This window comes from Clinocottus analis, unplaced genomic scaffold (assembly GCF_023055335.1).
Source record: "Clinocottus analis isolate CAN_PGR_092001 unplaced genomic scaffold, fCliAna1.0.p SCAF_24, whole genome shotgun sequence".
Classification (NCBI taxonomy): domain Eukaryota; kingdom Metazoa; phylum Chordata; class Actinopteri; order Perciformes; family Cottidae; genus Clinocottus; species Clinocottus analis.
The window spans coordinates 4997543-5019164 of NW_027175976.1; the positions used below are offsets into that span (position 1 = coordinate 4997543).

At 45.5% G+C, this 21622-nt stretch overlaps 1 protein-coding gene across 6 annotated transcripts in view; it reads right to left on the minus strand.

The window, feature by feature from the left end:
• mbnl2 (muscleblind-like splicing regulator 2) overlaps window positions 1-21622 on the minus strand; it is a 46467-nt gene that overhangs the window by 7284 nt on the left and 17561 nt on the right. For 4 of the 6 annotated variants that reach the window (XM_068590963.1, XM_068590960.1, XM_068590962.1 and 1 more), the window contains exons 3-7: window positions 8284-8448; window positions 7269-7469; window positions 5494-5754; window positions 2104-2157; window positions 1529-1676 (exon numbers count right to left, since the gene is read on the minus strand). In XM_068590963.1, the coding sequence (XP_068447064.1) occupies window positions 1529-1676; window positions 2104-2157; window positions 5494-5754; window positions 7269-7469; window positions 8284-8448 (829 nt within the window). The remainder of the gene's footprint in view (window positions 1-1528; window positions 1677-2103; window positions 2158-5493; window positions 5755-7268; window positions 7470-8283; window positions 8449-21622) is intronic. The other 2 variants (XM_068590964.1, XM_068590966.1) reach the window with 1 other exon arrangement.

Genomic DNA, 21622 nt, shown 5'->3' on the forward strand with positions numbered 1-21622 from the left:
TTCTGTTACGGCATTAGTGACTAAAAAACTGTTCATATAAAGCGTCAGCTAAACATGAAGCACATTTACAAACTGTAGCTTGTGAAATTGTGGCCAAGTGTCACATGTTGCAACGCTGGATCCATGAGATGTGAAGGAAAGGATGGATAATCCTGAGAATCAGTCAGGGATTTTCTTCAAATTCTTTCTGTTTCTCCTTTTGTTGCAACTTTTTCCACATCCACATAACGGGTCAAGGAGTGTCATTTGTTGAACAGATTGTAGAGGCCCACTGGGACACATTTGTGGTAATGGATTATATAAATAAAGTTGACTTGACTTCAACATGCTGGTGTCTGAGATCCAGCTGTTTCTGAAGCTGATTTATTTTTGATCCTCAAGCTGCCAAACTCATCTCTTTACACTTGATTGAAAAGATGATGTTGGTCCCCTGTGGCCACAAACCCTCCGGCAATTAAATCTATATGCTGTAAAGGTTTGAAAATAATGTCCAATCTAAATGCATAATTTCTAGAAATGAGGTGATGAGTCAAACAGCAGCATCACGCAGTGTCAGCGTCACAATGTGCTCGAGCTTCCAGCCAGATCTGGATCAGACTGAAGTGTCCATCTCTAAAATATTACAGGAAACCTCAAATCTTCCATCTGAAACTTCTGCAAAAACAGGATGCGCTAACACGACTTTAACCCAGGGCTACTTCCCACACACAGATGCAAAGGGCGGGCGTGTGGGAGGGATGAGGGGCTGTCAGGCATCTCATGCCACGGGGAAACAAAAAAAAAAAGAGCAGGTAAAAAGAAGAGTGAGGACGGGAGTCTCATCCTCATGACTCAGTGTGGCTACAGGCTGCCGCATTAGCTGCAGTTAACTCGTTTAGCGGATGACCCGAGGGGGCTTAAGCTACTGTTAGCTTCTGGAGACGAGTTGACGTAGAGTGCTTTTTGTTCGAGGGGGAAAGAACTGAGGAGGAATAAGGCAGCTGACGTTGAACAAAAAGTAGAAAATTACTTTGCTTTTTCGATATTGATGTCACACTGAAAAGGTTGCGTTTGCGCGTCAATATTCCTTTTTAAAGGCTTATAGTTTTGGAAACACAGTTACTGAGCCTTTGTGTTGTAAACAGCTTGGCTCTTTTGTTATGTAGGCTGTAACATTTGATGGAGGTGTGCTACTACATCCAATCTTGTATTGCTCAGAACAAAGTGTGCACTGCCCTCCAATCTGGCAGCCATTACGTGCTCCTGTTGGCAGGCACTAGATCAAACTTTAGGGACGGTGGGTGGATAGTTGAAACACTCGCACACGCCATCGCAGCAGGGCTCCATATGTGGGTCACTCAAATGAATCCCCGCAGACGTAAATGATCACGAGTGATGCTCTCACTTTAGCGTGAGAGAATCGAGACGCGGGGGGGGATGGATGGAGGGTTAGCGGAGCACATCTAGCAGGGAGTATTCAAAAGTTTGCATGCCCCGCATACCTATGAGTGCTTGTGTGTGCCGTGCGTATCGATCAGGAGGCTCTTACCTGTGGGAAAGAAAGTGGGCTGCTGCTGCATCTGTGCGTTGGCCAGCGCCTGCTGGTAGTGCAAAACACTGGGGTTGAACAGGGAGCCGTTGCTCTTCTCAAGTGCTTGTCTCTTTGGTAGGGGCTGGAGGATGCCGTGGGGGAACGCCTATCCACCGAAAACACACACACACACACAAACAAACACACAACAGAAGACAGTAGATTTGATCCCAGCGCTCACACAAGTCAACACTGATATTTGTAAATCTGTTATTTTTCTCTATGCACAGCACAACAAAGCAAAAATGGAAACTTACTGTAACTATCACAAGGACAATGAGAAACTACACTGTAGCAAGGCAATCAACAACACATTAAAGAAAAAAGTGTGATAACTGGAATTATTTTAACATTACTTTGTAGTTCGATAAATGTACAGTACAAGTTCAAATTGCCACTGGCGATCATAAATGATAACTTTAAAGTGTCTTACAGGGTTTCACAAAAACAAAAGAGTCAACTTAAATTGTGTGAGTGGCTACAGTACAATTAAAGAAGCTACATGCAAAGCAAAAGGTGAAAGGTCAAAGTACCAGGTCTACAGTTGCCTCGAGGGGTCGCTTCATTGCTTTGGCAGTCGACTGAGTCTTTAATTAGCAGGCAGCGAGCACATGATGGCAGTGGGCCAATGGGATTCAAGCGTATTAACATACAGGTAACAGCAAGCAGAGGTGCGTCATGGGGGACAGCATTGCATTGTGGATAGGTGAGAAGGAAAAAAACAAAAACAAAAATAATCTGAATGCAAGTATACCACATACAAAACAATAGGCATGCACATAAACAAAAAACTGTTTTGTTTACTTTAAAGAAACATTGCTACTTTTTTTAAATTAGTAAAAGCAAAATAGCATCTACAGTAACCTTTTGGTTAAAAAAAACAAAAAAAGCAAGATTCTATGATGTCTTTCAATACTACTGGGAAAGCATTTAGTAGTAATGATTTCTGAACAAGTAAATCAACTTTGTTTTAAATGTATATATAGAAAAAGATATATCTACGCAAGAAGACAATGCAGTAAACAAAACTGGGCTGACACTTCATGTGATATCTGAACACAGGTTCTCTACAGTTTTCAAAGTGCTACAGTCCTACACACACCATAATTGCTGTGCTCCTGGAGGTGGTTTTGGGCCTGAGAAATGTCTAAAACACCCACAACAGATTGGGATGTGAGTGGGCTCAGGTCAAAGCCCCTGAAATTACTGAACTCTGCCCTCACAACTGGCAGCAAGAACTGGTCACATCCGTGTGGGCAAGTTTTGAACTACAGATAAACACGACTGCTAGGGAGATGCTGTTGAAAAGCTGTCACCCGCGTGGGCGGTCCTAAAGTATGAAAACATTCACATCCTTTCCTGTGGTGGCGTCGATTCACATCTAGTGCTTGAAACAAGTAACACATCCTCAAACTAGGATCTGCGTCGTGAGCGCATGTGGCTTGTTAGTGTGATCAAGGAACTCGGGGAGGTGACACGATGTGGGTTATCGTTCAATCACAGAATGTGGAGCTCTGTTTATTCCTACGTTTCCCTTTCGAAACAAATATCTTGAAAACCTAGAAGTCGTACGTTTTATTTCAACTGATTGCTTTTGTTAATTTTTTTAAATTCTTTTGAAAGAAACGTTACTGCTGAGAGGGGGAAAAAAAAACATGACATGGATGTGATGAGCACAGCAGTTCAGGGGGTCCATGCACAAGCCTCTTGCTTCATGTATGTGGCTTTTATGTGGAGTATATGACGATATATATATATGTATATATATATATATATATATATGTATATATATATATATATATATATATATATATATATATATATATATATATATATATATATATATACACATATATACATACACATATACATATACATATACACGTTATTTATCGACAAGGCATCGTCAAAGTGACATGAAAAGCAGAGATGACTGCATTCGACCGCGCGGCAAGCAACCCCTAATGTGGCACAGTAAAACAACATAATCTCAATAATAGGATCTTCTTACTGTAACTGTATCAGTTCATGTGTAACCTTATCTACAGTTCACTTAAGCTTATTTGCTTCAGATAAAAAAAAAAGAAGTGAATTATGGATAATGATATTATCTATTTGCAGCAGTGCAGCAATAGAGATTTTATGGGTCTCTGCTTCAATAAAAGTTCTTCAGCTTAGGCTAAGGGCTAAAAGAAAATTGGATAAAAGGTGCCGACTAAACAAGGCATTGTCCTACGGTTAACCCTGCTCACCTCTTACACAGCTTGTAACTGCTGCTGGCAAATTGGTTCATAAAATTGATGAACTGGGGCATATGAGGACGAAAGGAGGAGTATGAAACATTGATTGTGAGGAGAATGCACAGGGCAGATAAACTACATTTTCTTGCTTGAGAAGCATTGTGTGTACCTGATGTGGAAGTTGTTGAGCTAAGGTACTCGGTGTGCCTTTAAGAAAACGGCGGGTCATCATCAGGTTACAGTGCCCTGGGCTCTCTTTTATTTATGCATGTTTCGATTCCTTCTTGTTTTCCTGCTCCCATGCAGCTGCTTACAAAAGTGCACAAACGAAACTAACCTGGGCTCATGGTAGACGGCTCGACATCCACACTGTGGACTTATGGAGGAAGGGCGAAGAGAGAAAGCAGCGATGGAGCCAGCCAATGAGAGAGAGGTATGTGCAACGCGGAAGAAAAAAAGCATGCTTGTGCCATGGAGGAGGGGGGGGGGAGTCAGTCAGCAGCACACTGGCGCAGTACAAGGTGTACGAGTGCAGCAGCCAAAGGGCCATTGAAAAGAAGCCACTCAGAGCCGGGGAGGGAGGCGGGGGCACAGACAAGACACAGTGCCAAACCCATCTCGCTGTCTGTCTGCTTGCATGCATCTCCATCCATTGTTCTGTCTCACTGCTCGTCTGTCTCTTGCAACTAAAGGTGGAGGAGGGTAAACCCCCCCCCACCCAACCCGTGAGGCTACATCCTCATCCATCCCCGATTCAATTTACACTGATCTGCAGAGAGCCGCACTTATCATTGAGAGCAGGGGCAGGGTGGGGAGGTGGGATGAAGGGTGAGCCAGCACATTGTCTCTGTATGAACCAAGGGCATTGGAAAATAAAAGCGGACTGCGGTGAGATAATAACAGATTGTTCTTGCGGCATTACACTGATGCATTTAGGTCCCACTAAACCCTGTTTATTGTATACAACGGCCTCACTTTATGGCAACTATTGTTAGTGAATTGTACGCTGGAGTCCACTAGAATAAGCCAGCAGAGGTGGGTATGTTGTATATACAGTAATAAAGCAGCGCTCCACATTTTATGTTGCTGCGGTTGTCGTCATCGACAGCATGCGTTGACATGCTGCGTAAGCCGAGATGATTTGTCATAATGTCAGGTGTACTTAGTGAACTTTCATGTGGTTTAACGTGTGTTTTAATTGGTCCAAACTTGCTCAACAGATTTCAGCAAAAAGCAACGGTGTGTCATGTCGAGGGGGTGTTTGATCGGTTAAGAGTTACAGTATAAGTATTCATGGACGTGCAACAATCTGAGCTTTGTGTTATCCATTAATATAAATGATAATGTTATTTAGAGTGTGAATAGTATTGTATATATTGTCTTTTCTTGCTCTTCTACAACCATAAACCTCCAATAATGATAGTTTATTCTGTGCCTCCCTGGGTATTACAATGAAAGGTGAAGCTTTTGTTGTAAAGTTCAAGGTAAACATAGGCACTATAAAATAAAATGATGTCCCATCCATACAAGCTTCTGCTCTATAAGTACAGTCAGGGACCTTGGGAGCTTTGTTTTGTTACTATAAGGACACATATTGTGTGTGTGTGTGTGTGTGTGTGTGTGTGCTTCCTGCTCTACCACAGTGGAGGCTACAGTAGGTAAGCTGTAGTGCTGTGCTCTCACCATGGCTGCAGCCGTGGCGGCGGCTTGCGCTGCCACGGCTGTCTGGTTGGCCTGGTGTTGGGCGGCCTTAATCTTGGCCTGCAGGTGGGCCGGTGGGTGGAAGTACTTGCACTTCTCGCGGGAGCAGCGGCTCTTGATGTAGTCCATGCAGACGGTAACGGTGTTGTCGCTGGTGTCGATCATGGGGCTGTCGCTCGGGTGAGCGAAGCGGCAGTCGGTCTCCCCGCGAGCGCAGTTGCCTCGCTGGAACTCGCGGCAGACCTGTGGAGAAAAACAAAAGGAGAGACCAGAAACACACACAGAGACACACAAAACGTGAGCTTTCCGAACATGTCAAGAGAGAATATTTAACAGCGTAAAACAAGGCATCCAGTTCAATTTATTTCTTGTCATCCTCTTACTGTAGCGCATGATCAACCAACGAGCACGGTAACTCAGGCAGCCATCAAAATCTTGCTGATGACATTCTATTTTTTCTTTTTTTTAAAAAAAGCATTTGACTGTTTTGAAAATGAAAATGTTGAAATAAGCCTTCTTCTTCTCGAGCACACACAACCTTAAGGCTTTAGTTCATTCTGCTGCACTAGAATTGAAAGACACAGCAACCGGTTTTCTTTTTAAATACAGATGTTTTGGACTTTGGAAAAGGTTTTCACACCGTGGAACTGAAGTGTGTCCAAACCAAAAATTAAAGTGAACCAGTCAGTGTTCAAGTGTTCAGAGGCTTGTCATGATCACATGGGGAATCTGCTTTTAACTTGCACTCATGGGACTGCCACACATCATGCAACAGCAAAGCACACACATACATGAAACAACATTGGTGCACACACACTCACATGCTCGGTTCGTGTGGGCGTGAATATGCGTCTCACAGGGATACTGTTTCATTAGAGCCAACTTCATTCAGTTGCTAAGTGATAGCACTCTCGGAGAAAAACACATACAGGCACACACCTACGCATCACCTCCAGGTCTTCAGGAGATTATTGTTTATCTTAAAAAATGTAGTGGGAAAAAAAAACCCACAGAGCTATTCTCATTCAGTGTTGTGTGCCAAGGGGGCAGATGGAGGTGGCTGAAGTTGTGGTGATCGTCCCAGTCCAACTGTGGCTGTCTCGCGAGTACCAGTTAGTGTTGAGCGATTTCCAATTGAAGTTGCTGGAGTTGCTTTTTTTTTTTTTTCTCTGCGTCACGTTTCTGATACAAGCCTGAAATTATTTCTGAGGGATAACAACAATCAGGTGCTCTTTAGCTCAAGGATAATGCAGAGTGAGGAGGCTGATCGTGCTCTCCAGATGAGACGTGACTTGATATGTATCTTGTCGAACAAGTACTACAGCTACTACTGCAGTTACATACTTCACTGGGCTTTTGTGAGATTATTATTATACATAATTACGAACCTGAATTTTTTACTTTAATTACTTGCTTTAGAAACAAAGGACAATGCAAATATGTATATAATATGTTGCTATGCCAACTCCTGTGGCAACCAGGGAGGTAGTATTTATAATTGTCATATTTTATAGTCTTTTTTTCCTGCATTCACAGCACAGCATGAGGATGTTTGTGATTATTGTATGGAAACCATAATACCTTTTAAATGCTCTGCAGCTATAAATTGTCCGTCATTAGCGCCACGCATCCATTGCACACCCATAATCCCAGCAGGGCGTTACCATAATTATACCTCACGACCTCAAAGACAACAATAGGTATGATTGGCCGTCATGCTCGTTTTGTCTGAGAGAGACTGTGATTGGGTGGGTCACCTCCAGCTTGTCGGTGCGCAGCAGTTTCTGGTTGGAGGAGGAGCCGCCGGTCACGGAGATGGGCGGGCTGCCGGGGACGATGCAGGGGCTGCTGGGCATGATGTCCGTGGGCATCATGCCCATGCTGTGGGACATAGGAGTCAGGTACGACGTGTAGCTCAGACCTGCGCTGGAACCAAGGGCCTGGCTCATTGGAAACGTCTGTTGTGCATGGAAAAAAAGTAGTTCAGCAACTTTTATCCGAGCAGCAGATTTTTTAATTAGTCAGAGACGGTAGAAATGGCAGAAGTGGTAAAACGAAGGATGAAGGGACCGTAGGGAGTAGGGAGTGAGGGTGCAAGGCAGAAATAAGTTGGAGGACGCAGGAGACGAATGAGCGGAGGGCGCAGCTGTGTAGAGTGGTCGGGTGAGAAGGATGAGGGAGGTGGGACAGGTAGAGAGGGGGAGTAGGCTTCACAGGGAAAACAAATGGGGGGGAAAGGGAAGCCAGGGCAGAAACAAGAGGAGGGCTGTTTTTTTTTATTTTTTAACCTCTATGTATTCTGGGAAGATTTCTGCTGAGCATGCATGTTCTTTTTCAGCTGCACCCAGCGTTGCATTGATGCAGCTAAACACATTCACACCTGGCAGCTGCCCAGCGCAACCACAGTCTACCGCTGACTGCAGGGCAACTCCCAGAGAGGACTTGAGTTCTGTGCTTTGCTTTGCTCAAGGCCATTCTCAATGGCTATTGCGAGAACACAACCATTGTCGTCGTAGCCTTACATGTGATCTGAAAACAGGGTTAATGTGAAGGTAAATATAATAGTAAAGTATCAAATGGAATTTAAAGTAAGAGGTGTGTCGTATGTCAAATAAAGCGGGCACCAAACCGATGACTCAAAGAGAATCAAACTGGCATGAAGGATGCGGATGAAACTTGATACAAACTTTTCCCAGTGTTGGGCAACAACGCTGCTATTTTCATCGTGAGTCATAGTGAGCATTGGTGGTAATTTCCGAAGCCAGCACTCACCACGGGTTGCATGGTGGTGCCGGGGATCATGAACTGCATCTGCTGAGCCAACATGGCCGCCGCCGTCTTCTGCTGGATCAGGTTATTTCGCCCGTTGATCTCCAGCTGGGTCTTCAGGTGAGCGGGCGGGTGGAGGTATTTGCAGTTCTCTCGCGTGCAGCGGCCCTGAGCGGGACAGCAAAGTGGATGACAGGAGAGACGGGGAGGGAGAAAGGGAGGGTGGAGATACAAACAAGGTCATTAACAATCCGGGAAAAAAACAACTGTCAAGTGCCTGATCAAGAGGATGAGCTGAAACAGCTACGTTTTGACAATGAACCCGATAAAGAACAGGTTGAGTGTCTGCCTGAGGACGTGGCATTTGTGGACACCGATTTTGACACAGACTCCTGAACACCGGGTGCTTGAAGGCAGCATACATATTTATACCATTCGAGCGTGGAACGCACGACATGTTTGTGCTCATCTAGTGGGTGTAGCGGGTTGCGCTCGTTGTGTTGTGAAAGATGATAACCAGTTTCTGAATAGCCAGCTTGTTAATTCTGGCGGGTCTTGGTCTCGCCTGCACCTTGGATGCACTCGGCAATGTTCAGAGCACACGAATGAAGAAAGGTGGACAACTTGTTACGATTCGCCCTCCATCACGACCAAATCTCTGTTGCTTTTTTAATGCTCAGGTCATCCAGTATTCTCTGCGGAAATGCAAATGCTCGTTTGGCAGGGTCGGGCTTACGGGTACCCTGGTGGATGAAGGCAATTAAACTGTCAACCCAGAGGCTAATGGCAAGCACAATAATCCAATATGGATCCTCCTTGCAGTGCTTATTGTGAGGAGAGTGGGTGGACGGGAGGAGCGAGGTCAGGAGGGAGCAACAAAGTGCATTGTGGAATACAGTGATGGGGAAAGAGACTGTGGGGAAGACGGAAAGTAAAGGTGAGGAGCAGAGCGTCGGAAAAAGAAGTGGGCAGAGTGGAGCGCTAGGAATTAGCCCTGCAGGGGGAGAGAGGGTAGAGAACAGCGAAAGGCCAGGAAGACAAAAGAGGAGGACATGACCGGCGTGACATGCCACGTCTCCGTGAAAGAGAGGGAGAGCGGAGGGAGGTGAAGCTGAATTAGAATCAGTCGAACACGAGGAGGTCCGTCACCCCTGGACACAACGCGGTGGCCTGATTAGTAATGCCGTACAATCACCTCTCTACTCTCCTCTCATTAGAAAATGTGACGTGTCCAGACAGTGATGAGCTGCGTTTAAGAGCCACTTCAGTCCTGAATCAACAACAAGCTTGATGACAAACTTGAATAAAAAGGATTCAGCTCTTAGTAACCTCTGAGCCACTGCTAATCTTTCCTGTCCCAATTCATATATAGTATCTTTGCATTAAAGCCCTGCACCTGTATTCTCTGTATCTTCTATTTATATTGTATTTGCTCACATTTTATTTATTTTAACAGATTTCATTTTCCTTTTTAATTGTGTTAATTTTAAATGTCACTGACGTTGACTTTTGCATTGACTGGTTTTGGTCATTTTAGCAGCCAAACGTTCTACCAAAGCATCCGCCTGGTCGTCACATCCATGTTACGTTTCATCTTTACTATTTGCTTTTATATTGTGTGTAGTTTGAAAGCATCCCTGGGATATTGACGCAATATTTCATAATTGGTTTTGTCAGTATTGCCAGCTGAGCTTGGGGAAGCAACAAAAGGAAAAGAAAGAATCTAGAATATCCCACATTATTCTCATACTATTCTTAGTAAAGCACATATCTAGAACACGTCCCTCGGGTTGAGATGCAAATGCATAAAAGCATGATATGGATTCTTTCTGTTCCATCAAAGGCCGGAGAGAGAGAGTGTCACTCGCCGTGCTGTGGGCATTTGAAGTAGCACCTTGTTCAAGTCTATAGCAACACGGAGAGCTTTGTATTCCTGTGTTCGGTGGACAAGCTGACGGAGAAGAACTTTTAATCAAGCCTGGCTGCCAGTGTAAATAACAAATAATCTTCAAGTCTCATCAAAGGAAAATAAATATTAAACCTGGCGAACCTTTTCTTCCTGACAGATATTAAAGACACCTCACAGAGGAGCCAACACACTATTGCTAGTGTTACAATGACTTTTCTTTTAGCTGATCTGAAGCTACCACAAAGGATATAAAGGACGCCTGCAGGCACTATAGGTGCTTTTGTCATTTTTGTTTCCGCTTTAATAAACACATAAAGATATGAAATAAGGTCTTTTGCTTGGGATACTTTTGTGTGGGTGTGTGTGTGTGTGTGTGTGTTTGTGTGTGAGTGTGTGTGTGTGTCAGATAACAGGTTTGACATTCACAGAGACACCCTGCAGCAGCTCTGTAATGATGAGAGGCACATGTGAGACAGGACCGGCCTCCACTGATACCCTCCCATCGGTTCACGCGCACAAAATCACACCTGCCCACACATATGCATACTAAATCGCACACCACAACAAGCGGCACCCACACACACACACACACACATACATATACTGGCACAGGCAGACACACAAACAGTTCTGTCCAGACCAGAGGAACAGCGTTAGCGCTGAACCCCGCAACCCAAAAACCTTGAGAGGTGTCAAAACTAATTGGTGCCTTATGCACTGCTACGGACACTAGCAAAAGGTGTGTGTGTGTGTATGTGTGTGTCTTGTGTATCTGCATCCATGTGAGAGAATGCGTAGGCAGGTGAAGCAGTGTGTGTATGTGTGTGTGTGTTTGTGCAGGGGGAACTGTGTGGGCGGGTGTGACTGTATGTGTGTGAGAGTTTATGAGAGAGAAAGAGAGAGAGAGAGACAGAGACAGAGAGAGAAATAGAGCGAGAGGGAGCTGGTGCTGGTGCTGAAGCTGAGCTCTGGACGGCGTCCCAAAACCGAGTCTGCAGGGAAGCGCAGCATCAACAGCGCGCCCTGCAGAGATCACAGACACGGGCGAACACGCGGCCCCACGCCACTCACTTTGGCATTTTCGTGGACTGAAGCCATTACTTTGGCTCCATATTCAGTTCATCTATAAGCTGCATGTGACATGTGCTTTTCACAATTGCTCCTCATTATTCCCCATTCAACTGCTCGGGAGTGTTCCACAACGTGCAGGCGCTGTCGCACTAAGTGCAAGCCTTGGACTCGTAAAAAAAACAAAAAACCTTCTCCTTTCATACCGTCAAACTTTTGTTTGAGAGCCCTTTTTTTGGCGCTGATGTATTCATGAGGTGCCAGGTCTGTGCATAAATTAGGTTCGGTCTGTCATTCGCTCTTCCTTCTTCTCGTCTAGTTTGGAGGTGGAAGAAGCAAATAACTGAAGCACCTTCGCTGGCGCTGTCACGGTAATGGGAATTCAGTCGCTATTTATATGAAGAAAAAAAAGTCCTACATTCATTATTTGCAGTAAATTGAATTAGTTCAAAAGTTCGCAGACATCTCTCTCACATCTGCAGTGCCGTTTGAGAAAGAGATGTTGACATGTTGCTTTTTATTGTCTTCTTTGTTGCAGTGTCACATCGAAACAGCAAACATTAAAGTCCGTATTGATATGAGTAACTCGTGGTGTGTTGTTACAAAACCCCCAAGGTCAGCGCTGCACATATCCTTAGAATAAATGGTGTTTTTTTTGTTTTTTTCTTCTTAATAGATAATCAAGTACACATTAAAAGGTGAAATATGATCCTGGAAGTCTGGTTATATTACTGTGAAATAAGATTTGATGTCCTTTTATCTTCAGTCTGATCACTGCGAGGTCAAGAGTCGTTTGTCCATCACTACTACCTGTGTGAACGTCACCTGACTTATTACTTGTAAACGTGTCACATTCTGTCTATACAGCGATATTCAGTGTCTTTTACTGGCTCCTGGAAGTCTCAGCGCCTATTAATGAAAAGGATATGGATTTGCTATAAATACGGTTAAAGGACATAAAAATGGCTGATATCTTTTAGGCGTGGGGGGGAAGAGGAGGATTTCAGCTGCGTTCTGACTGTAGATATGAGGTCAGGTAGTCGGTGGCTATATATTCTGGGGGGCTAATCCAATCCTGGAGAAGACTTCCTGGCATTCGCTGCTGTCATCAAGGAACAATGCACCCCCCCTCCCCTCACACTCACACACACACACACACACACACACACACACACACACACACACACACACAGATATTGCGGCGCATTCATTAAACTCAGGGAGGTGTTAATTTATTGGTACTGTGCACAGCAGTTAAAAAGCTCTCACCCACGTCACGTCTCTCTGATTAGCTCCGAGTAAGGGTGAAATATCAAACATCTGCTTTATGGCAAAAGTAATTCTTGCTTTAATAAAACACGGAATAGCCAATTTCACGACACTGCGCGGCAATGGCTGTACGCCGCGAGTGCAGCCATTTGTGTTGTGTGATTACGACCGACGATCAGAGAGTAGGTCCGGGCTGCAGTTCACTTCCCCGCCACGCTCAGGGATTCAAGGCACATAAGATGAGGTAAGCTTTGTCTGGAGGCAGCACTGCATAACATATATTAAAAAAAAATTTAAAAAAGAAAAGAAAGAAAGAGTGCGCATGGCTCATGGATTCAGCAGGGAAGAGGTCCACCGACGCGGCGATGACAGTGCTGAAAAAGCGGCTGACGACAATGCTGTGGCCTCATCTGGTTTGAGACCTTTATCTCTTTGAGAGGGTGGCAGACACACGCAAACACCCACCCACAGACACACACACACACAGACACACACACACACAGACACACACACACACACACACACACACACACACACACAGTGCCTTCTGTCTAAGCCACCCACTCGGAGCAGAGCAGAAATCCATTCATCACGGGCAGTGCCTCCGAGCAGCCATCTATGAAAAGGATCTTTGAAAGCACCAAGGCACCTCTGTGATGCACGCACCCGGTGCCGAGCCTTAGCTACACGGTGAAATTATACCTTTCAGCGGGGGTCTCTCGTCTGTGGCAACTCTCATTGTCGGCTGCGCCGTTGCCCTTGTGTGTATGAAATGCGATGATCCATGCTTTGGGATGCACTAATAGCCGCTTTGATTCAGATTGGATAATTATCTCCTCGCGTCGCAGGGAGAAAAAAAAAAAGGGATGAACAATGAAGGAGAGATCAAAGATAAATTATCGGTTGTTTTCACTTGAAATAGATCCTCGGTCCAAGAGACATTACTGCTGGCATGTTCCCTCGAATCCCCACAGTCATCGCCAACAAGATAGCACTGACTGTCTGCCAAGTTTCCATATAGTGGGAATATGAATAAAAATGTGTTCTGAGTTATTCGGGTTCCAGGGGGAGAAAAGAGATAAAGCCAACTAATTTTATAAACAGATTAGGATTACGCTCACTTCACCCATTGAGGCTATTTCGATTGTTTATAGTTCTTGTAATTAGGGCCCATTAATTACTTCTGGAAATTCATTTGGCAATGTTTTATTTGTGAAACAGGCAACAATGGTGTGTAATTTTCCTTCTGCACTTAACCCCAGCCGGAGGCTTTTATTTTGACATGTGCTTTACTTGATATTGGCTGCTGGTGTGTGAATTTAACCGTATTATGCTGCTTTTTTAAAATACAACCACATACTGAAGGCTGGTTAGTCCATTACCATTCCACTATTTTCATAATCAATTTTTTTCAGTGAAAAGGACACGCTCACGCTCTTTATCCTTGTTGTCATAAATTCCATGAATATAAAAAGATCCTTCAGCATTCCACTGATGCACCGAGGGCACAGAACGTTCAGTTGACCAACCTTCAGCGGAGGGAGAGAAAAAACACAAAAAGAAACACCTCAATCCATCCAAACCCAGCCACAGAGTGCTGAGGAGGCTACAACATTTCTCCTGCCCGAACACAACATCAGTGTTGTGCTGCAACGCTCCAACTATGGCAACGAGGCAGACAGAAAAACACTTCTTGCGACATTCATCCTCTCATTTTGAACTGCCTGTGACCCACTTCTTTGTACTTTTTACTCGCCTCTGATAATGTTTTCTAGGTCTGGATGGAGCAGACGCCATTGTAAGAATTAATGTGTTCATAATGTATCTTTTGTAGCTCTGCTTTACCCTGTGTGTGCCTCCTCAAGGGCTGATAACAGCTGTGATATTGCCCTCAAAAGGAAGACACATCTGACAGAAAGTAAAATCATTCCTAAAAAAAAAACACCATTGCAAATTACACTGAGACCATCAATATTTTCGAACAATTCACCATGGCTAAACTGTGTGACACATTTACAAGGACCATCGGCCCGAATGCTTCATTTATATCTGGCGTCCGCGTCCCCTGGGTGGACTTCACGCTGCCATCCTCGTCAGTGGCAGAAGCCCTCCACCCCCTTCATCAGCCCGGCTGAATGGCCAGAGTGGTGACTGTTGTGTGTCTGTGGGTGGCACAGACACAGAGGGCCAGTCTTCCACCCCTTCTGCAGAATAGCGCTTCAGCTGTGGGCCCCTCCGTTCACCACTGTACCATTTGCATTTTTCCCTCAATGGGCGCTCTATCCTCGGGCCTGCTGGAGACAGAGAGTGGCTGCCTATAGGCTGCGGCCGACAGCGGAGCTGTAAATGTCCCCGCAAAGACGTTAGATTACATCCCCTTGGCTCCAATCGTCCTTAATAGGGAAGCTAGTGCCCCTGCCCTGGTGCGCAGCCAACGGCTTTTCTTTCCCTCATCAACACTCAAAACCGAGAAAACAATATCGATGAATTCCGCAGCGCCGGATCTCGGAGTCGTTTCTCCATTAAGTCCCCCCCACCCTACTCCTCCTTTCTTTTTCCGGAGAGGCCGTGCTGGCTTCACACATCCCGGCCCTCGTGGTGTCAATCTAATGCTCGCAGAGCGCACAGTGACGCGATCAATGGCGGTGCGACTGGCAGTATTGGCAGGCTGAAGTCCAAAAAGGCAATGGTAATGGGAAAAAACAGCAAAAAAAAAGTTGCAGGGTCAGCTGCCCAAGTGACAACTAAAGGCACCATCAGCGGCACGCCAAAGATATACTGCCCACAGGGACAGACTTACAGAAAGTTACCCACATAACAGGCAACAGGTAAGGTCTCGCTTACGGCTTGGGCAGGAATGTTTCTGGATCTCTATATCCAACGGAGAAACTGGAGCAAAGTCTTCTTCTTCCCATTCATCCGATTGTCCTTCTCAGCGCGAGAGGAAGAGGCCCGCTGCGAGAAACTGACACTAATTTTTCTGACATGAAGCCTGTGATATGTGTAATCCCCTTAGAGCATAGTCGGAGAACCTGTTGTATCCCCACTGACCAGAGGCGGGGGGGGGAGAAGAGGGGAGGACATTGTCTCTCAATGTCTCCTTGTATCTTTTCTCTGTCCCTTAATGCCTTGTCCTCGCAGTGCCGCGTTTACATGCTGCCTTTAATGCTCTGTCATTTGCATTGTTGAGAAATACGCGTGGCTCATGCTCATCCTTTGGCTGCCTGTTTTGTTAACAGATTTGTCGCTATAAATACCCAAAGAAGAGCATTTATTGGCATGCGTCCATTTCCTGGGACCGATCCTGGAGTGATCGGTGCCAGGAAGTTATGCCTCGCCGCCACATTGAGAAGATGAAACATACATCAATGGAGGGGAATAAAAAACTGTTGTTCTTCTCGGTCATAAAGTCTTTCTTTCTCCCCTTTGCCCTGTAAGAGTTTTGTTTTCCGGGGGCACTAACCGCTGGTTATGGGTCAGCCTTTACCAGTTCACAAGGAGACCACTCTTTTGAAAGCCCCCCCAGCTATAAGACACCAACAGGCACTACAGTGCTAGGAAGGTTGCAAAAGAAAAAAGGCAGACCCGGTGATCCTCGCAGCGAGGCTCTGGATGCACATGGACAGGGGCTTCCCTTCATCCTCAAACGCAGAGAATGCTCCCTCTTAAGGATCCTGTTTTGTTTTTGGGGCTCTAATGGATCCGTTTGGACTAATGGATCTGTTTGAAGCGGCGAGGCTCCAGGACACCGGGAACCACTGAAGATCCATTATGAAAGGATAGCCGAAGGCTTTTTGCTTACATTTGGGCTGGTAATGGAGAACAAGAATCGATGGAGAACGCTGGGTGAGAACAAGTCATTTAAAAGGAAAACTGCAGAGGAAAATCCATCTGATTATATTGTGATCAGGTACATCTGGCCTGGCTTAGTAGATTACAAAACAGTTAGTGATAATGTGAGTGAATGCAAATAAGAAAACACCCTCAGTGCAAAGAACGGAGAGCAGGTTATTTAGAAACAATAGCCACACACGTGTACAACTGTGTTGCCTCAGCAGTAATTAAGTGTCTTTGTTTCACCAGCTGTAATCCCACAGATGGAGGAGTGCTGCTGCTGGTGCTGACGCGCCTGAGATTACCCGAGGAGAGAGAGAGATGAGGATGAGGAGAGCTGGGGGGACGAGCGCAGAGGGGGGAGCAGAATAAAAGTGCAAAAGTAAACAGTCCCGCCTCCATGTGAGACGTGTAATAAAGGCCGACTGTGTCCACACGCAAGTGCCTCAAGCAACTGAATTTGTCCATTCATTTTGCTTTTTTAGCACCTCGCCGACCCCTCCTTGGGCTCATGGTTTCCTTTGCAAATCACTGTGGCGATGCCTCGTAATAGCGTGTGTGTTGCACATCAGCTGAAAAATCACATGCTCGGTGACACTGGCATTGCAGGGTTAGTGATCAGTTTGCGTAAACTGCAGCTCAGAAGGTTCTGGGAGATGCGAAAGCTGTGTGTCGTGAGACATCTTTGCTGTAAGTGCTACACCAAGGCCTTGGAATAATGTGGAGGATTGTATGTGAAAAAAAAGAGAGATGTAGCGAGGAGATCGCTTCTTCTTTACAGCACAGCAGTAAAGTTTACTGCAATCAATTGAGAGGATGCTCTAAAAAGCCTTCTTCTTTATTAAGCTCTGAGGTGATTTTTCTGCACGAAAGTGCCCAAATTGACTGCAGGGTAGAGATGATATTCTTTTAAGTGCAGTGATCTATACTTTACGCAGGTTATGAAACAAGCTTTTATTCATCTTCCTCAAAGGAGCTTTCATGCAGTAGAATAGTTGAATAAAAAAAAGACACAGGCAAATTCAAAAGTAGATTATCGGCATTCATGGCTGCGGCATGTGCCTCGGGTTCTAGCTCTGCTTTGGGTTGTTGGACGGTCAGAGTGCGGCTGCAGTGTCAACGTTGCAAGGCACCTGTGAGAGTCCAGGTCCCCGCGGCTAATCCAGCTGGAGGCCAGAGCCCTGCTTCAGTTAATCTGATCATCTGTGACCTGCTGAGACATGAAACCCACCCTCTAGAGCTCCTCTAATCTGAGCACACACACACGTACGTAGAGGGACGCACGTAATCACTCTGTCCGAAGTGTCTCTCACGATCCCACAAATGCACACTGCCACGAATACACAAGAATAAGAGCTCAGCTACGACAATGCCCGCTGTCGGTGTGCTGATAGGTGAGTCACAGCTAAAAGACTGAGGCATTAGCCTGCTTTCGACAAGCTGTCATTTCCTTATGCTCAGAAGATAGATCTCGTCGGCTCTGGGCCGATATGACAGCTGCCCTGCAGCCGTCTGGAACTTCAACTGGCCATGCTCGTGGGAGACTTCGTGAAAATAGGTTACATGATGTTGATGGCCTAGTTCGGGGAGAACTGTGCCACAGCCCCGAGAGGAAACAGCAGTAAGCCAGTGGGCCTTTTTTTAATTTCCTAATTTTACATTTGCTCACGGATACCTCAATTCCGATCAATCCCCAGCGATCAAAGCTGCCGCTTCTCTGCGGCGCTCTAAGAATAACACAAACCCACTACAAATGCTAATTAAACAAACAATGCCAGAAAGTCCGCCCCCCGCCCCCCAAAAAAGGCAAGACTACATCTTCTTTCTCCGCTGACACTATCGACCGCGTGTCAGAGCGTGTTGAGGAGTTGTGTAAATCCATAAAACAGATAAAGGCGGATAATGAGATGGAAGGGAGAGAGCAGATCTATTCATCAAAGCCTCTTTCTAACACACTCAGCAGAGATGGGCAGAAACGTCGGATGGCTGCTTACTCTCCAGTTTGGAGATTAAAGCTTTGGTTCCTTGCTGACAAAAAGAGGTTGAGTGATATAGGTTCATAATTCATATCGCAAAGACACCGGAGAGCCCGGTTCCTCACGTGAGGATTTAGGAGCACATCAGTCTTCCTGTTCTGGTCTTTGATGATATTTGGGGTGAAATGCCTCACGGTAATTAATAGCTCCAGTATACATCACGAGAGAAGTCCTAACGTCTTGTATCTCTAAAGCGTTCTGCAAAAACCCGGTAATGAAATGGGAAATAACAAGTGCACAAATGTCTTGTGCTATTCCACGGTTGCTATATGCAACTCGAGGGGGAATAAGGTGCCGCTTCGCCCGGATCGGCATGTTGTTTGTTGGTCGTGATGAGAGGCCTCTGAGGATGCTCTCTCGCCCTTCGGGCCCGAGGAGGCTGTGGGCCCTTATGGAGATGATGAAAACGGTCCTCATAAGGTGGAGAACACTGAGGCGGAGAGGGCCGGATCAGTGTTTATATTTGGTTCACAGTACACTTTGGTCAAAGAGATGAGATCAATAACCCAGGGTACAGTGACTCCAACAGCCTTTGAGCTGCAGGGTGCACTTTATCTTAAACCGCCCGATGCAGGTAAACATATTGATCTCACCCATGACATCATCCTGCTCTCTTTTCCCCCGGTGTTGTCTGAGGTGAGCCGTTACTCTGGGGCGAACGAGACGAGAGAAAAAAAGGACAGTCGGAGATTGGGAAATGGTATTCGGAGGCAACATCTGTTTGTTTATCAACCATGAAATGAAAAAAAATAAAAGAAAGCAAGAATAAATTGCTACCAGTGCTGTGTGTGTGTGTGTGTGTGTGTGTGTGTTTGATCATTAAACCTGACGCTCATCCTTTCATGGATGTTTTAATGGTTTGCGACCCCCCCCCCCCACTGTCTTTTCCTCCCCTCTCATCCTCCTGTCCCTCCCTCATTCCCTCACCCACCATGAGTTCACGCTACTCTGTGACGATGTGCGCTGCCAATTAGTGTCCCCCACCTGTCGCCGCGGGTCACCGGCGCAGGCATCTGCTGGGTGTGAAATTGGCCATCTCACTTTCGACCATGAACTTTGCATGCCCCACCCCCACTCTGTCTGCCCAAACACACACGCGCAAGCACAGATATGCTGCCATGACCTGAGGTCGAACTTTATGGTATGGCCACCCTGTGTGGCAAGGGGAAAGGGCGAGGAGTGTGTGATACAAATAATACCTTTGAGCTTGGACTGGGTATTAAAAAACAATCCCTGCTGAGAATAGTACACATTTCCGTGCGTGTTTTGGGCATCGGGAGATTCTGAAGCTTTGACAGCTTGTATTCTTATTCGCTGCGGTGACATCACCACGTTCCCGGATCTCAGAAATAAACTTGGGTGTGTGTGTGTATGTACGTTATTATTGTTCCTCGTAGGAAAGACTGCAATTCATGCCTAAATAATAGACATCAAGTTCTGTTGTTTTTGATCTTGCGTCAATAAAGCATCGTTTAAGAATCACATTCAAATCTGACTTAGCGGAGTGTTTATTGGAATGAAAACATTTACAACAATACACTGCTCTCCCTCTAACTAGACAGCTGTGAGTCTTTCATTTACTGATACAGAAGTCATTTACACCGACTCCAAGACTTTCATCCAGGCAAGCTCCATCAGATTAGCCCAATTTGGAGCAGCTACACTCGGGCCTATTAAACCTGATGTTTCTGAGAGAAGTTAGATCGGCCTTGAATAAATTGTCAACTGAAACCTCACGGCGCCAACTGCAACAGCCGAGTGTGTTTTTGGAGCAGTCGGCCATTTTCAGACACCTGCATTACTTCATCACTCTGATTCAATCCTCACTCGCAATCTAATAAGTGCCACTTTATCATGTGCACCACGAGGGTGCAAATTAAAAGGTAAAGCAAGCGTGCGGGAAGAAAGCACCAGTTTTTTTAAGTGCATGCTGGGAGATTAGGTTGCGCAAGAAAGTTTTTAATGTCAATGCGGAGTCCATCTCTCTCACTATGGTTGGGTGACGTTTGAAAAAAATGACGCAACCAGTGCCCTTGAAGTGAGTCAGACACCAATCGATTACTTCATTTGATCCCTTTTTTAATCTTTTTTTTGTTTTTACCTTTAATTCATTCAATGCCCACCAGGTAAATGGAAATTAGTTTTGTGGCCATCTCGGCGCAGTGAATTAGCAACTCTCACTAATTTCCCGTCGACTGCACCACACCCCAGACAGTAGGGGTGTGTGTGGTAGTGGACCGATCACACACACGGAGGACGCTTGCAGTGATTGTTTGTGAGCTAAACTATACAAATAGTCTTTTATTTGTATAGATTTGGGTAAAAAAAACACAATAAAATGCAGGTTTTGTTTCACAGGACACTTTTCGACACTACTTGGTACGGGATCATTTCGGTGCATACCTTCACGGTAACCCTAACTGCCATTCGTCAAGCCTGAATAAGATACGAGTCAAAACGAAACCCTGTCTCGGAGAAGGAATGAACACACTCCGTTGTCACTTTACCGCACTCTTTAGCAGGCAGGCTCGTGTCAATCACTGTCAGCGCCATTCGTACTCCTCGCATTATTAACACAAAATGATTTGGATACCGACATACACTGTAGGCTGAAACATTTTCTGCGTTGACACATCTTCACATGGGACTAGGATGTCACGCTAAGGTTGGTTTACAACAGCCTGTTTGACACAGGCTAATAGTCATTTAGACAAAAAAGTGGAAGGCCCCTAAAGATCGCATTTCTGTTGCCTCATTAGATCGAGCCAATTAGGAAGATCTCTGTCTCATTATAAAGGCGGGCCCCTGGGAGACAGCTGGGCCCGTCTGTCTAACTGTTTGTAGCTCCCTAGGTGTGTGTATATGTGTGTATACGTGTGTGTGTGTGTGTGTGTGTGTGTGTGTGTGTGTGTGTGTGTGTGTGTGTGTGTAGGGGTGTGAGAAGGGGGTGGCTGGGTGGGAATTGTGGAGCATCTTGAGCTCTGTGTCTTTGTGTCATTTTCTATAATCAGAGGAGACTTCAAAAGAAACCAGGCGGGAGGAGTCAACACATTTCTTCAGCAACAGAACATTTTTATGTTTAATACGGGCCACACGCTTCTGTACTGTATACCAGCAACGCGGGGAACATTGGCACTAGCGGGTGCTAATCTCCGGTCTTCTCATGAAAAAAAAACAAGGCTGGAGCTATTGATTTTCCGAGCATGATGTACATTTTTTAAATGGA